Source organism: Parasteatoda tepidariorum, chromosome 7 (assembly GCF_982258835.1).
Source record: "Parasteatoda tepidariorum strain Cologne lab strain chromosome 7, Ptep-v5.0, whole genome shotgun sequence".
NCBI lineage: Eukaryota > Metazoa > Arthropoda > Arachnida > Araneae > Theridiidae > Parasteatoda > Parasteatoda tepidariorum.
In genome coordinates, this window is record NC_141761.1 from 31,652,832 (window position 1) to 31,671,505 (window position 18,674).

Genomic DNA, 18,674 nt, shown 5'->3' on the forward strand with positions numbered 1-18,674 from the left:
AATACAAATCCAGAAACATTGATTTTGGCTGCATGTTAGTTAGTTTGTTGCAAAAAATTAGTTTCTTAATCAAACACACAGCACAGAGAGAATACTAATACAAATTCGAACAAGGCTTAACAAAATCGAAACGAATCAAAATAAAAAATTTATAAAACTGTTTATTATAATAGACAAATTTATGTATACCTTATTATGTGAAAATAATTATATTTTTATTATACAACCAAAAAAAGTAAATGCCTTTTTAACGTACTTTCTATCTCTGCCGAATGTTCAACATCGTGAGAGGCGAAATCGAATTCTCGCCATTTAAACAAACAACATCTATCGTTTGACACTCCAAGATTGACAAAAACATTCATGAAAGGAGAGTGTTTAGTGTAATCTTTATCATTTATTTAATAATTTATATTTAACTACACCCTTTAACGTGCATATGAACACTAGATTCGATATTAACTTCAAATAACAATTTGGAGTTTTTCAACACCAAATTCAGGTAGGTATAACACACAGTTTTTACAGTGAAAAGAATACCCTAAATTACATAAATAACTGTTTTAGATGTTAACAAAATAATTTCTCCCTCCCATGAAAATGACGGGGTGAGGTTTCATCCTCCATTTCTTGCTCCCGTGATATTTCCGGGCTGGAGTGTTCAGTAGTAACGCGCCAATAAGATAAAACTAATTCATTTCTTTTGGCTGGGAAGCATTTTATTCCCCATTTTACACACCAGATGGCAGTACCAGGATATTTTTAAGGTATTTGTAGACAGTTAGTTTATTTTAAACTAGATGTCAGCACTAATCAGGGATGCAGGGATTAAAAAAATAGGCACTTTTATGACTGTTTTCTTGGAAATTAACCGATCGTTAAGGGGTTAATGAATGTAGTTTTAAATTACGGTATCTGAAATTTAAATGTAACCTGCCAAATAAATACGGGTGATTGTTCAGTAGCATTAAAAGGCAAATTTAAATCACAACAAAAAAAAATTGGGGAGGGGGGTATTCAACAATGATTTTTTTTTTAAATTTTATAATGTAAGACTTTTTACAGCGTTTTAATCTTTGTTATTTTAAATTTCAATATTAATAATTTCCTTATTGCATCTCCCCACTCCTTCATATCTTAGGAATCAAGTTTGAAAGAAAAAAAAAACATGTTTATTCCGAGAATTTGCATTTTCACGTCTTATTTCGTCAAATAAATTATCGCCCTCACTAATGAATTATCTCGTTAAACAATAACAAATCTCCTTGTGTACAAAAATCTTATTATTATATCATAAGCTATTACGAATGATCCGGACTTTATTTTCCCATCATTCTGTTAGATTCAATATAAAGTTCATGTCATAATAAAATGCTTATTTTAAAAATTAATAAGTAGTGTTGTTTCTTGGATAATTAGTTTCTCGTATTTTTCACTGACTTCCTATTTTTATCTTATATTTTTCAGGAAAAATGTGCTCAGTATTGGTCTGACGGGAAAAGTTTAGAAGTTGGTTATTTCAGTGTGACGCTTATCAGTTTCAAGAAGTGTTCCGATTACATTCTTAGAACTTTACTCCTAAAGTGTTCCAAAGTAAGTTTTTCCAATCAAGAAATATATACCTATTCTGTCTATCAAAACTAATTGAATAATGTTAATATTTTGCGCCATCAGCAAGGAAACTAGTTGCGAGCTCAACGTAACTGAATTTTGCATTACATAAAGTGAAAATTCAGATATGCAATAATGTGGTGCTTCCTATTTCTTTTCTATTTGACTTCATCAATCATAGCTCACTATCTTAACCGACAGGTCATTTGAATATTTGACTCATATTGTACGAAATTCTAACGGGAAAATGTTTCCCTTTTATATTCTAAGCGCATTTTAGACACTCGTTTAAGTTTTTCCATAAAAAATAAGATATTTATTATGAAAAGACTTCGTTTAACTCTTATTTTAACTGACATTTCTCAACTATTAAATTTAGTTGTATAAATATTTTAATTAAATTTCAGTTGAAAATTGAACAATCAACTTTGGAAGAAAGAAGTCCTTACTATTAAACTCACCAACACTGGAAAAATTTCAGAATATATTTTGTAGACCAACTAGCAATTGAAATGATCCCAGAAAATATTATCTCTTCTTATTTGAAACCGTTAAAAAATTAACATTTTTTTTTGTTTTACTTCAATTTTCTTTTTTAATTTTAAAAGAAGTGATGAAAAAGAATCAAATATCTGCTAATTCTAATAATTTTCTAGCTACAATTTGCTAGAAAAGGAAATTTTTTAATACAAAACTACTAAATTTAGAAAATTTTCTAAGTGAAGATATAAAATGATGAGGCTTTGATGCTTTACTTATGAAAAACCATCTACTTGAATCTTCAAAATTCGATGATTACAAGAAATTTCATTACTTACATCTCTCAAAAATAATCATTTCATTATTTTATTTTTTGTTATTTAGTAAATAGAAAAATATACGTGTAATAATTAAACTAACGGATAAAATAGAAAATATAGATTTTGTTTCTTTTCTATAACTTCTTTCAAATTCATTGAATTATTATTTTAATAAAATCCCCTCTCGCTCGTGCATACTTTTGCACGCGTCTTCTATTTTCTTTTGATATACGACATAGACATGCTTTGCTTAATAATTATAAGTTAGAAAATCATTTGCAAAATCACTCTATGCGTGTACGTTTTGTTAAGGATTACATAATGCTTGCTGTATTTTTTTAATCAAACAAAATTGCCTTGCAGAAAATAAGCAAAACTTATTTCATTTCATTTATAATTTAAATTAATGTTTCATTTAATCATCTTCTCAATAAATATAACTTTTAATATCTTTTTTCTCATTAACCTTGCGATGCGATCGACAATTCTATTTTTAGAGATTCTCCACGGAACGGTTCAAAGCATTTACTTAAAATTTGAAAACTATTATATGGCTGATATAATTTTTTTGATTTTATCAATTGTTGTTAATAAATTCTCTAAATTCTCCACGACCAATCCATTTTGAATGCCAAAAAAAGGAGACTTTGACAATAGCTGTTACTTACCAGATGGCTATTACTAGACAAAGCAGGGCTTTATTCTTCTTAACGTCTAAACGTCATATTGTCTAAAATGTTCCTTTATGATTTTAAAGGATGCTTATATGTATTGTTGAAGGTCCATCACATCTCAATTGCACAACTCATTTTTAATTATTATAAATTTATGCATTAAATTTGATATTGATAAAATAATTTTTTATGACTATTTAGAGCTCTTTTTTGTTTTCAACAAATAAATGCTTATGTTGATTAATACCTGCTTTATTAATACATTTTATCATATTATATTTAAAGCGGTCTCAAAGTTGCTTCAGATCAAAATAGTTAATTTCTTGAAAAGAATAAACTAACCTGTAATAAACTTCTTCTAATTAATTTGACAAAGTTCTTTTTGATAACCCAGTTACTTCCAAAGTCATAAATTTTTTTCTAAAGCATGTATGTGAATATGACCAATCCGCAAACTTTTAAACTCCTTTTACAGACAAGTAATGCTTTGAGATTAAGTGTAAGATATTTTTAGTTCAGTTGCAGATAGAGCCTTAAAATTTGGTATAACGTAAATTAGTATAGATTCATTTGATCAAAGTAAAATTTTTGATCAAAGTATATACATTTTTAATCATTTGTGTGTGTTTAACTGTACATGAATTGGTCTTTTCTTCTGAAAAAAATTACATATTTGCTTATTACAATATTACATAGTGCAATATTTTTATCATATAATGATAGAACTAAGCAAGATACTTTATCTTTTTTATTCAATAACTTTCTTTCTCACTGAAAATAAAAACTTTTTATATAATATATAGTAAAAGCTACTTTCATTTTACATTACTATAAAATAAGTCTGCGTGCTTTGTATCAGTTTTTACTCGATATTTCAAAAACATTCCTGAAAACTAAATTTAAAATGTAAAGTAACTGAGAAAACCCATTTCCTTAAAACATTTTTTTGAAAAGGATAAGACTCTCTTATACCCTGAGAAAAGTTGCTCAAAATATATCTATCATCTAAATATACACATTTGAATAAAATATATGACTGAAAAAGGCACATTTTAGAATATTTTACACTTCATCCTTCGAAGCATTAACGGACGAAATTTAACTTTTTTTTTGCTACAAATATAAAAAAAATTATAATATTTAGCATATAAAATTTGTTCATAGAATATTGCATTTTCATATACATTAACCATTTTTAGTATACAATGATTTTCATGAACTAAAAGTTTTTGTAATATGTTTATAAGCATCTATAAAAAGTATGAATTGTATTAGAAATTTTTTATTAAAAAAAACTTAAATAATGACATTATTAAAGTTAATTACTCATTTTATGCGAGTAAGGATAGGGTGTATTTTGTTCTACGTATCAATAATGCGAAACAACGTACATAAAACTCAAATAAATGTACAGAAATGGGCATACCATAGTTTCAGCTTTATAAACATAAACCGTCATCAGTGTCAAAACGCAAAATGAAAGGAGAACAATAACTAGACAAACGCGTTGTAATAAGAAACAAAATGGGTTAAAAAATGGGGGACGAAGAACGATTGTTGGAACAAGATAATGAAATAAAGAAGGTAAAGACAAAAAACGGGTGAGCGAGGAATCCCAAAGGAATAGATGTAGAAATTAAATTAGAACAGATTTGCAAACATTTGGAACGTATTGGATAATTGAAGTATAATTTAGATTAGAATTTTTCAAAATATAGAATGATTCTCAGAAGTCGATGTCGGTAGATGAAGGGGAAATAGCAGATAGATGCGATAGATAGATGAAATTATATGGCGGTGAGGAATAATTTTAGCAGAAGAAAACTCAAACCTATGAAAAAAATTCGAACAAGTAAAAAGATGGAAGGTCGTTTAATACCTTCTTTTGGGGCAAAATATAAGGGTTCGTTTAGTTTGTTCCGTATGCATGTCATGGATTTTAGTGACACGACTGATGGGTGTAATATACATACCGTATTCTTATTTATTTACTTGAAAAAAAACTTTGATTTTAAATCATAAAAGCTAATCTTATGCTGATGCCAAAGAGTGATTATCAATATCATGAAATATTATGGCTAATTGTGTTTTATTTGTGTTTCAACATTTGCTACGAAAATTGCTAAGTGATAAATAGGTTTGGAAAAAGACTAACACTATTAAGCCTAAACCACACTTTTTTCAGTTTCTTATATCAAAATTACGTATCATAAAATTTTAGCAATTATTTCTGTTTTAAGGTTTTTTCTGTAGTTATTCATGTTGTCGAATACTATGAGACATTCCAAACAGGTCTAACTTGATAGCGAGTGAAGTGAGCTGAAATCGCAAAGCAAACCTAGTAAGATTGTGAGATATTTTTTAGAGGTTGGCGAGTGTTAGTGAGTAGAGGATGGAGCCCACTAGTAATAAATATATTAAAATGTTTTTACTCAGAATAAAAGATTTAAAAATTAGTACCAAATTCGAGTTTTAATTGTAAATTTAAAAAACCTATTAATTAATTTGAATAGTCATTTAGGGAGCTTTAGATTTTTTCTAATGCGTTTTTAAATTTTCCTGATATTTTGTGAAATTTTTTAAGATGTATCTTAAATTCCTTTACGCGATGCAGAAATGTAACAGAAGAATTAAATAATTAATTAAGAACATTGTTAAAAATTGAAATGAAAAAACAATTTTAAACAAACTTCAAAGCGTCGTTTTGCTTTCACAATCAATACTTTCAATAGATAAAACGCACGAATGCTTGTTTTGAAACATTTCGAAACAATTAGTTTAGTTCGAAGATAAAAAATAACGTAATTCCTAAGGGGAAAAGGTTGATGTCGTTTTCTCGGAAGATGAGTTAAGTCGCGAATATTTGCTCAAAACTCACGAGCTCCGTGATTATTATTTCTTAGATATAATTATTTAATCAAAGAAGTAACGTAAAATTGCATAAAGATCAGAACTTTTTATTGTTTTTTTTATTGTAATGATCAAATAACGTGAGACGAACCTGCATTTTTATTATTTTGAAAATCGTTAATTACAGGGAAGTGTTGGGATGTTGCCAATTGATTCAAATAAATAGATATAAAATACCATTTTCCAAGTTAATTATGGTAGTTGAATGCATCAAAATTCACTAAATTGTAGAAAAAGTAAAGATTAATTAACTAGTATAAAACTATTAATCGCAAGAAAAAAGTACTTTTGGAAAATACGAACTAATATTTATTTATTTGAATCAACTCCCTAGTTTTCAATCGCTATTCAAAAATGACATGAAAGTTTTCATTATAAAAGAGTTAATTACGACAGCACAAAACACAAAATAAATTTTTTTTAATTCTTTAAAGCATTTATTTTTAATAAAATAACGTTGTACTGAATATATTTTTTAAATTTTATATTTTTTTTCAGATTGTAAAAAGTAAACTTATCAGGGAAATTCAATCAAAAAATTTCTATTCAATAGTTTATAACCTAAAATATATTTTGACATTTTAAATGGTAAAATTAAGAACAATTTGGAAAATTGAGTACTATTTTAGAAGCTTTTTTTATTGCGAAATAAAACTATTCTTTTATCACAAAACTATTTTTTAAATAAGCCAAACACAGAGAGGTAACTTTTATTTATTTTTTCATCTTTTTTTTTGTATTACCTCGAAGTAATTTGTCAAGATTAGAATATCAAAAAATGATGGTACATAAATATTACTGCTAAATAAAGTTAAATTGGTGCTAAATAAGTAACTTAAAGAACATTTTAACTTATTAGTTTTACGCTGGTGGCAACGAAATAATCGAGATCTTTAATGATCATATTATGTATCGGTTTGATGGCACCAACAACAATCAAAAACGGTGAAGCAGTGGTTTTGAACAATTATTTTTCGTGGCTTATTAAAAAATAAAATGCATGAGTCAACAAAAAAGTAATTATTTAATAACTATCGCATAAGTTTTCTTCGAATTATACTTTAAATATATTTTAAATACGCTGTGACTTAAATGAAGTTTAGAATCCAATTAATTATATTCACTATTATAAATCTATGCCTTTAAATTTCTCTTATTGCTTCGGTAAATATTGTCGCACCGTAAGTTCGTCTAATTGCTAAACATATGAGTTATGACTTCTGCAAACAAATTAAATTTATCTCCCTTAGATAGAAAATATGCTTTAATCGAATAACTACTTTCGCCAACCAAAGTTATTTAAATAATTTACAAAACTGACACTCTATACAAATGTTCTCTCTCCTTTGAAAATAACTGAGAATAAATCATTACAAATGTGAATCATTTTATTTCAAAAGGCACGAATTCATACTATTTCGAATTATTTCGAAATAGCACAAATTCTTTTTTTCAATATTAACTAAAATGGAAAAATATTTAAGTGCAATATTAAGTACAAAACTTTAAATTCAAGTTTTCAGAGTTTAAACAGCACTTAATGTTAATTAAGCTAAATTTGGTTCAGCAGTATTCTTGCTAAACAGTTTCAAACACTTCTACTTTAATTATAGCAACCATGTATAGTATTGTGTCGATTAATTGGGAAAAGTTTATTTCTAATAATTTTGGTCTTGAATATGCTAAACAAACTATAAAGTACCATATGAACTAAATATTTTAGGACTTTATTCGGCAAATGGTACTGAAAGACATGTTATATTCAGACAAGTACATGCAATTAAGTAGTTGTATGATTGTTTCATCATGTTTAAACATGATTTTGCCTTTAATAATTATTTAAAAAGGCTCAAAAATCTAAAAAATTCATAATAACGTAACTGATTGGCATAAAATGTTTAGATTTGAACTTAATTTAGAAGTTGAAGTAGAATTTTAAGATTCATTCAGGTAAGCATCGCCAAGAGTTAGTCGTTATTAAAAAAACACAATTTACATTTATCAATATTTATAGGCATATCATAAATAAAGAGCAATTTATGATTGTTTTTCTCTTTTACCAAATTAATTTGCCTAATGTAGTACTATGGAAAGGCATATGTTGCATATTCTTATCAAAAGGAAAATTTTTAAAGATGCATAAAATATTTCAATTGTATTTTTGTTAGGGAATTTTATTTTATTTTATATCCGTCATTGAACAGCCAACCCAATTTTGGGTTTACGACTACTGATATTCAACCCCGTAGCCTGATAACTTCGAACCAATCCAGAAGAGAAGGAAACTCCTGGATGAGTACCCCCAGAGGTATTGATTTGTTATGGGAACATGGAGGACTTTGCGACTCGACAGATTTAACGTGATTCAGTCACCATTTACGACACGGGGAGTCTTCGGCCGGCGGAGATCGAACTCAAGAACTCTTGGACATGGGCCCAGTGCCCTTCCAACCAGGCTTTGCCGACCCTGTTAGGGAATTTGTAAAAAATTGTTGATGAAACACGAATCTATAAAAATTGGATGAAAAAAATATTCTAAACACCAAAATGAACTTATTCATATAAAAAGCACACATTAAAGAAAACTATTGAAAGTCCTCAGAATGCTGACTCAACAACAATGCTAATTGGACAGAAAAAAGTTAATTTTAGCTTTTATGAATCAGTTGAATAAATTCAATAATAAGAAAAAATATGCCTCAAATTTAACAGAGTTAATTAAATGCTAAATTTTGTGCTAATTTTGGCTATCAGAAATTGATAGTTAGAATAGAATTTTGGTACCTTTTAATTTTTTTTTTTACAATTGGCATGTACATTCTACAAGTTGTGCCGTAATCCTTATCCTTTAGTGATTGCAACTTATATATATTTAAGCGTGAAAATAGAACATAATAAGTACCCGAAAAAAGTTCGAAAATATTTCTGATTTTCAACTTACGCAATTTTCAAACGGGTTTTAATGTTTTTGATTCCGGATCTATTTGTTAAATTTCCGTTAGTATATAGGATTTAAAACTCTCGCGTCTCTAAACAGTGAAATTTATAAGTATGCATACAAGGAAGCTCCAAAAATTATTTGTCCCAAATACACTGCAAAAAATTTCATATCAATTTACGGTAAAAAGTACCGGCACCCTGAGTTCCGGTACTTTGGTGAACGGAGCAAGCAGTGGTGATGACCTCTAACACTTAGAAAATGTGTTGAATTGTCAAAATGGAAGAATCTATGCTGCAATTTAAAGTTACATCTTTATTTACGTAGAAACAAAAATTTACTAACAAATAAAAGACTCTGACGATAAATCCTGAATCAAATGTCCATGTTTTACTTTTGTATTACTTAAACAGGAACTTCTTTCACTTTTAAAATAGGTTATTTTCAAAGCAAATAATAAAATATTCAAACGGTATATTTTGTTTTTCTAGTTCCCTTAGTAATAAAGAATCAGTTCACTTTGAAAATAAATTTTGTCAGTTACAATTCTGTTTATTTCTGTTTCTTCACATTCTTCAAATAAAATAAAACTAGTCATCTCCAAACAGGAGGGAATAAAATATGAAACATGATCTCTCTTACAGTTAGTTTCTTCCTTTTTTTTCTCTTCCTTACGTAAAGCTTTAAATGAATAAAACAATCTTTACGAATAACTTCTAGCTAAAGGAATGTAAAAATTCGGAAATCAATTTTCTGAACTAAACAAACGAAAATATTTTTCAAAATGCGAGCTTATTTACTTCTCATGATTATTTAGCTGACCAAAAAAATCTTAGAAATTTATACTAAATAATGCCGAATGTCAGTTTTAATTTATTTTCTTTAATTGTTAAGGAATTAATAAAATTGGAGTAAGTCTTTCTTTATAATACTTCAACAGTTATAAACTCATTAAACAGCAGCATTTAGGACAGAAACTGAATTTGATGATTTGATGTGTGAAAGATGGAAAATTTATATACAGACTAGTTTGTAAAATGAATTCTTACTATATATTATTAGAATCCTTTTCAAAAATGAAGTTCGATAACTATACGCCTTAGGCATCGCAAATTAATACCGGAATATAATAATAGAAAAACAAAACGCAATCAAAATCTAATGAATCATTACTAAGGAAGGCGGGATGAAACTCATCAAAACTTACTGGTTTGTCAGAGAAAACAAAAAGAAGTTGAAGTGTCATCATTAAAAACTCTCATGCAAATTTTCGCCTGTTATCAAATAAGCTTTGATGTTTTCCCTCAGTTTAATAGAGTGCGATTGCATTTATTGTTTTTCTCTTACTTAAATTGTAGTTTGTGATCGATATTGTGTACGTTTTTGTAAAGCATTCTAAAGTATTAAGGGTGATCAGTACGGAACACCCAAAATATGATTAAGCTGCAAATTATCATCAAAATAACACAGTTATCGAAATAGTGTAATTTTATCGTGCGTATAGAACATTGTGTATAAGAATACCAAAACTGTTTTTTTTTAATTTCTTTATTTTAACTAATGATCAAAAACAAAACTATTTTCTTTATGTTCGTAATGAAAATTATCGTATTGAATTAAGATAGAACTCAACCATACCAAATTTAGTCCGATGTGTAATAATGCTAATTTATTTTGAAAATCCGAATAAATATGTAAATTAACATAATGTACTCTGTAGTAAATACCTTGACACATAAAATAAACTAGTTAAAGTAAAACAACTAATTTATAAATAAAAATAATATATTTTTGGAATTAATTTTTAAAAAAAAAACTAAATTTAAAGATGAATAGTTCATAAAAAAATATTAAGTACCTGACTTAGAAATCAAATTAATAGAATTAAAAATATTTGATTTGTAAAAGTTAATTGCATCATTTGTCGCTATTTCAGTGAAAAATAAAAATAACTTATTTTAAAAGCAATTAAATTATATTTCCTTCATACTCATTATTTAATACGCATCGTGTTATGATAAACTATAAAACACAACAAACAAACAGCAGGGTTTTTTTTTCTAATACTGAAAATTTCGGAAGGAAAGAGCAATGAAACCTAGACCTATGCTAAAAATTGTTTATAAATAAGAAACAAGTTGCTAAATAATTTTTATTCAATATTTTTATTCCAAATAAGAATTTTACCTAAGTATTGTAAAATTAGCATTTTTCTAATTATAACTATTCTGAAGAACAATAATACTAATATTACATCATGAAACTTCTATTACCGACAAACAATTAATTTATATTATTTAGGAAAAGTTTTCTTCTAAAACTGAGTAATTAATCCTTAAAGCAAATAGTACAAAAGAATTAATAAAGAAAATATAATTTTCCTTAAAACAAGCATCATATTAAGATTTGAAAATAAATTTCCTATATAAATTCAAAACGTTAATGATTAAGATACATTATTTATTATGTAAATTAATTTATTAATTTTTAGCTCAACTAATACAAAGTTGGAGAAAAAACTCTTCCGCACTTAATTAGTTTATTAATAATGTTGAAATTGATTGCTAAAATATTAATGAAATTAAATCTTTCTTATAACACTATGCTGAAACAATTAATATCATTAATTTCCGAGTACCGTAAAAAAGAAAAATAATTTTATTAAAGATTTCAGCATATTTAATTAAATAAAAATAAATCTTGCTGTCACGTTAATTAAATGTTTAATGTCAAAAACTGAAATGTTTAAAAGCGGCAGATAGTAATGATATGACCTAGCTTGAAAATTAACTTCAAGATGTCAGTGTTTCTGTAAATTAAGTTCAATTTTCTTGTCTTCTTAAAACATTATTAAAACTGGTTTATCATTAATTGTGATTTATTGCATTCTTATCTTCGAGATAAGGTAATTAAAAATGTCTGACTTCCGTTATTATTTCCTTAGAGGGTCCCTAAAATCTTTTACAGAATAAATATATTTTAATATGCATGGGAAAATGATTAAGAAAAATAAATCAAAGCAGAAAAGAAATATTTATTTTTCTTGTTCAGCAGTTAAAACTTTTAATTGAATATATTTTATTGTGTAAAAGAAAAGGATCGATAAAAATGGGTTAAACAGATACAAACCTTTTTTTATTATTTATGTTCGTGAAAACTTTAACAAAATAAATATATGTTATTACGCATAGGAAAATGATCAAGAAAAATAAATAAAAGCAGAAAAGAAATATTTATTTTTCTTCTTCAACAGTTAAAACTTTTAATTAAATACATTTTATTATGCAAAGGAAAAGGATCGATAAAAATGGGTTAAATTGAAACAAAACTTTTTTTTATTATTTATGTTCGTGAAAACCTTAATAAAATAAATATATGTTATTACGCAAAGGAAAAAGATCAAGAAAAATAAATAAAAGCAGAAAAGAAATATTTATTTTTCTTCTTATCAGTTAAAACTTTTAATTGAATATATTTTATAGTGTAAACGAAAAGGATCGATAAAAATGGGTTAAATTGATACAAAACTTTTTTTTATTATTTATGTTCGTGAAAACTTTAATAAAATAAATATATGTTAAAACGCATAGGAAAATGATCAAGAAAAATAAATAAAAGCAGAAAAGAACTATTTACTTTCCTTATTATCAGTTAAAACTTTTAATTGAATACATTTTATTATGTAAAGGAAAAGGATCGATAAAAATGGGCTAAATTGAAACAAAAAATTTCTTTATTATTTATGTTCGTAAAAACTTAGATGAAAATATAAAAAGAATAAAAAATGTTTATTATGTTAGGAAAAGAATCGATAAAAATAAGTCGATGTAATAAGAAGCAATTGTTTATTATTTTTGTTGTCAGTTCGTAAACTCTTTTTTAGAATATATTTGTTTATGCATAGTAACAAGTTTATGCATAGCATGCAAGATCGACTAACTGTAGTTTCTCCACGTGTTTCGACTCACTATTAACGACTTCACGGAATCTAATTCCGGTCGTAATGACGTTCTCGTGACGTCAGAATTTCATGAATGTCAGCTTGGTAAATTACAATCTCTTGATTCCTTTCGGGAAGAGATTCTGAACAGAACAAGTAAGATTTTCATGCCAGTAGATTGAAGCTTGGCAAAATCTTTATTCCGAGAGAATTTGTTTATTTTAGAGGTACACATTGCGTTATTTTCGATTATTTAGTTAGTTATTACTGAAGAGCATGATAGAAACAGTATAAAGAAGAGGATTAATCGGCCTAAAAATTTAAAGTTTTCGATTGTCCTGAAAATGAGTTTAAAAGCCTATTTAGACTAAGCAAAAAAAAATTTGTGCTAAGCTTATCGAGAAACTTCGTCACGCGTTGGAGCCATGACATCACGCAGTAATGCATTCTTTTGTTAGAACTGAAGTTAAGTGCATAATTTTGTTTCTTACAGCTGCACTACGAATAGACTTAGAAGATTTTGTTGACATGGGAGAAGAATTTTAAAGCTATCTGTTTCAAGTCAATGCGATTATAGCTCACATAGAAGAAAAAAAATAAGTTGTTGCCAGATTAACATATATGAATTATTTTAATTGATTGAAGCCAGTCCGGACTGGAAGCCTCACTTTTGCCGGAATCGTGCGGTATTACGATTTCGATTTCTGATTCCGATATGCTAGAGTAGCGGAAAAGTGTGCTTTACGAAATCGGTAATCGGATAAAAGCCAGTTTCCCATCAAAACCGCTTCACAGCGGAATTATTTTCGGCTAGCTTCCAGGTCTACAAATTTTTCATAATTTTATTTTAGAAAGTAAAAGATAAATTACCCTTATGATATTGTATAATAAAATATTTCTGGGTTAAATAATAAAACTGTCCATTTTTTATCCTTCTTAAAACATTTTAATTTATTCAGCATTTAAATTCAACATTTTAATTAATTTACTCTATTTTAAATAAAATCAAGATACATTTTAACACAATAAGTATTTTTTGTAACTAATGATTAATTCAATCATTTATTTTACGTTATATTTCTGTCATCAATATGTCCATATATAAAGTATTTACTTATCACATTATATTCAGTTGTATAGTTGTGAACAAAAGTCTTTTAGCATTGTTTTTATGAATTGCTTTATAAAGCATGATATCTCGCAGTTTAATACAAAAAGAGCTAGATCCAGAGGTGGAGAATGTCTTGAAATAAAAAGTAGTGAGGGTCTCTTGGAGTACAGAACAGTTCCAGAGATGCTCGCCATTCATGTCTACTTGTTCTTCCAAGAAAGTCAGCAAATCCAATATGATGTAATTGAGCCTGTAGAAAGTCGTGTAGAATCAGTAGCCTGAAGTATGAAACCGTTACTACGGATTTTTAGTTTTATTAGCAATTTCAACGCTTCTCCAATTGTTCAAGTCAGATAAGAATTTGTCAAGGCAAGATCATTTTGAGATTAAAATATTCTTTTTAGGGAAAGTCTGTTTTTGAGAAGATCATACAATACTTGAAAAAGCCTGCGGAATCTTGCCCGATTTCTTTCCTCCTTAAGTAATTGAAGATCATCATTCCCTTGGTCCCTTCTCCTTTGAACACCCGCTTTTGAGCATTCAAAAATATTTATTACAATATTGTTAAACCCTTAATCAATGTTGTTAACAAGAATGCATTCGCCCAAGAGATAGTTAAATCAACATATTATCCCCAATTTGCCTTTTTTTTAATTTCCGTTCTGGGTTCATCTTTACGTTCAAGTTTATTTATTTCATATCTTAGAATCTTATCACTTGTTAGACCAGTGCCAGACAGGAGTTCCTGTTAAAAGGTCTGAAAAGTTTTTCCTAACAAATTTTCGAATCTTTTCCTACTTTTGAAAATATCGTTTGTTGCAACCTGTTTTATTCTGAGCAATTGGACGCATAGTATAAGACGATACTCAAGAAACTTCCAAAGATACAACAAAAATACTGAACTGCGCTCACTGAGAACAGAAAATAACACACTTATTTTCTAAATTGGAATCGTCTGCAAATTCAAGTTATTTATTTAAAAATATTTATTCTAAGTTTAGTCTTTCAATTTGTTTTTCTCAGATCAAATTTCTTCGCCTTGCTCGTAAGATTTCTCGACTTCTAATAAAACTATAAAACTAAAACTTGGTAAGTGATTTGAGTATAGAAAGTTCAAAACAATTCGGATACTTAAATTTATACTAGAGCTTGAATATTAATAAACATTTTATTTATTTTTTTATGGAGAAAACCATTTTTTTTATATAAAAATCAGAAAAACTAAGTTTTTTGACCTTGGAAAATATGTATTATTTTTCAATTTCATCCAGGTAGTATGGTTGTAAAAAAAGCATATTTAAATTCTGATTTGCTTTTTTATTATATTGTATTCTCACATTATTGTATTGATATATTTTGCTTTGGCTATACTAATACAATATCAGAAGTCACTAACCGAGTGAGTTGATGCCGATATTATATATTTTCGTTGCTAATTTTTCTAATACTTAAGTCAATTTCTTTAATTTCTTTTTTAAGTTTTTTATTTTTTTATATTTTCTCTTCTTTTATTTAAAATCTCTCTTTTCTTTTAATTTTTTTGCTTTTTTGTTCCTTATTTGTTTATATACATACAGTAAATTTACTATTTTACTTGACCTTGAACTTTCAATTGTTTTCTTCCTTGTATACTTTATGCATATAATATGGGGTAATCCTTGAAAAGCTTACATTTATAAGTACTGTATTTAATTCATTTTGATCTTTGCTCGATAAATTTAGAATCTGCCTACAACATGTTTATTCTATTTATGTTTTTTCAGAACCAAGAAGTGTGCCAACGAGAGATTTTACACTTCCATTTTTTAATGTGGAGTGATTTTCTGAGTCCCGGTCAACCATCTTGGCTTCTCAGGTTTATAAAAAGAGTGAACGAACATTACTCATCAGATAGAGGCCCTCTTCTAGTTCACTGTAGGTAAGTTCATATCACTTGTTCTCTATAATCACCCATGAATTAGCCCTGCGAGGTTTCAGACCTCCAAATTTCAAAATCTATTGATTATATGACTGTTCATAAGTTCAATGATTACTGACAATAATGATATCCCAGTCGAACAAATTTACAGCCGCAAATAAGGCTTACCGGTGTATTTGAGCACGGTTAAAATCTAATTTGATTTCACTGAAAAACAAAATGGAAATGCATATGGCTTCAATCAAGCCTGTGCTTTTGTATGGAAATAACTGAAATTTTCAAAAGCACTTTATTATTTTCTGGCAGCTTTTCGTTTGAAGCAATGCGAATTAAAAAGATAATTTTCGCAGTTTTTTTTTTTTTCGCCGTCTTTGTGATTTTTTTTTTCAATGTTTTTTTTTGTCAAATAATTCTTAACATTTGTTCTTTAACGTATTGGTCATTGGATGATTTACTTTCACAGCGAGGGCGTTGGTCGAACCGGAACGTACGTAGCAATCGACTCCTTGCGCCAACAGCTGGACGACGAAGGCATCGTAGACATATTCTCATTCACCTCCAATCTTAGGTACCACAGGAATCATCTCATCAGAACTCTGGTAAGGCTTTCATCTAATCAAATTACACTTCAAACCATTTGCACTTCCCTTTATCAGCATTGTTAGCATGATGGCCAAAATAAAATCATATACACATTTAATATTTTTTTTAAATTTAAAAAAGCATAGTTTGGGTAAACCTCAATTCAAATATTTAATTTTAAGCCTGACGTTCCCACATTGACTTTTACGTTGTTCCACACTGACACCCACTGAATTCTGCAGCATTGCCATAAGTATGACATTAGTATACAGGGGGATTCACAAAGAAGTATACAGTTTCGATGCAATATCAATCAAGAGCAATGTAAGATATTGTATGTTACCTGCAACAGAATTATATGGTATTAATTTTTATTAGGGACAGTGACATACGCGAACATTTTGCTTATTTATCTTCCCACTGGCGATCAATGCTGCGTCATCTGTTAAAACTAAACGGAATTGATCACCATCGATAAACTTGATTCAGATACCTTAACGCGCATATAGACGGAAATGGATTGCTAGCTCAATGTGCGTCACGTGACTAAGGAATCACACCTAGAGTGTCTGAGACTGTCTCTAAAAAAACTTAAAATAATCTTATGTCATTTTGTTGCAAGAAACAATAATATCTTACCTTGTTCTTGATTTATAGTGCATTGAAACTGTATAATTCTTTATGGATCACCTTGCATTTAGGAGCAAATCGGAGGCACAGACATTGTAAATGGACTTGCAGCTTTGCGGCTTCCCCTTCTCTGTCTATTTATTCTAGCAGAAATATATGATCGGTTTCTACACACCGCTATCATAAAGGTGCAATTATTTTAGAAGCAAAGTGTGAGTAAGTAATCACTGTTCTTCGCATAATTTGGTTCGAATGATTAAGCCTAAAATATCGGAATTCGTGCACCTCTGGAAGCTAATTAGTATACGTTACTTCCGTGCAACTACTCCAGCCAATTTTCATTTAAAAAATAAAGAGGAGCTGAAAACAACTTAAATAAACGTCAAAGAGAGTGACCTAAGAAGGTAAATATGCTAGAAAAACACCATTTGACCGACGAGAATACCCATCCCAAAATTGTAACCAAAACTGACTTGTGCCAGTAGGTAATTTCCATAAATACGTAATTTTCAAATTTTCACACTGCATCACGGTAAAACTTTCCTACAATTAAAAAAAATTATTTAAATCAACAATAAATCATACTATGAAGACACTTATTTTATAGTTATTATAAGTTTTTAAACGCAACTTAGTTTTAAAAATTAATGTAACTGTGTCTAAATAGTTTAAATAAATTTGATACACATTTTTAAAAAAATATATTCGGAAACAACTTTTATTTTGTCTACGTTGAAACAATTTTCTGAATCCTTTTTTTTCTTCATGCTTTTGTATACAGGATTGCAAAATTTTATAGTTGGCAAACTTCCATTTTCAAAAAATAATGTTGCTGACACAATATTTCCCAAACTTCTTTTTGCGAGATGAAAAGCACTCTTATATTGTCACTGAGCCATAAAAGCAAGTTTTCCACTTTTTAATGCCAGCATTGTTCAACATTGAACCATAAACTTTATTGCGTAGATAGAAGTTTTTGAAGAAAATTTATAAACTTGTAACTTTTTTATTGAGAGAGTGTATTTTTAACTAGAATAAATATAAGCAAATGAGGTTACGTCTCTGAAAGATACATGAGAGAACTTAATAAACATTAAATTTTAAACTGAAATAATAGTTTTAAATTCATAAAAAGTAGTTTGCAAAACAATTTCATTGCTTTATACTTTCAGAAACTGTGCCAAAAAACAGATGGTTTTAAACAAATTATAAATGAATAGTTGAGTGAAAAATCCAAAGAGTCGCGCTTCAGGAAGTTCCAAATTTTTTGAAATGTTCTGGATTATATTCAAATTTTGATGTTAGTATTTGTTTTGGAATATGATTTCGAGAAGAATAATCATTTTCCTAAAACTATAGCAAATTATTGAGATACTTCTAAAATATAATCAAAATCTTTTAAAGTAATTTTAGCTATTTTTAAAGACTGCGGCTAAAAATGAGCGGGAATTTTTTTTTCTTTGTCTATATAACACCATATCTTAAGTGGTATTTTACATGCAACATCAGATATAAAGTAAAGCTAGTTGTACTGTACTTCTCTAGACGAAAAGTTTCAAG

General features: G+C 28.0%; 1 protein-coding gene across 4 annotated transcripts in view; it reads left to right on the plus strand.

Moving 5' to 3' along the window:
• LOC107441786 (tyrosine-protein phosphatase 69D) overlaps positions 1–18,674 on the plus strand; it is a 542,487-nt gene that overhangs the window by 488,312 nt on the left and 35,501 nt on the right. For all 4 annotated transcript variants that reach the window (XM_071183653.2, XM_071183654.2, XM_043039328.3 and 1 more), the window contains 3 exons: positions 1,468–1,593; positions 15,748–15,902; positions 16,366–16,501. In XM_071183653.2, coding sequence (XP_071039754.1) covers positions 1,468–1,593; positions 15,748–15,902; positions 16,366–16,501 — 417 coding nt within the window. The remainder of the gene's footprint in view (positions 1–1,467; positions 1,594–15,747; positions 15,903–16,365; positions 16,502–18,674) is intronic.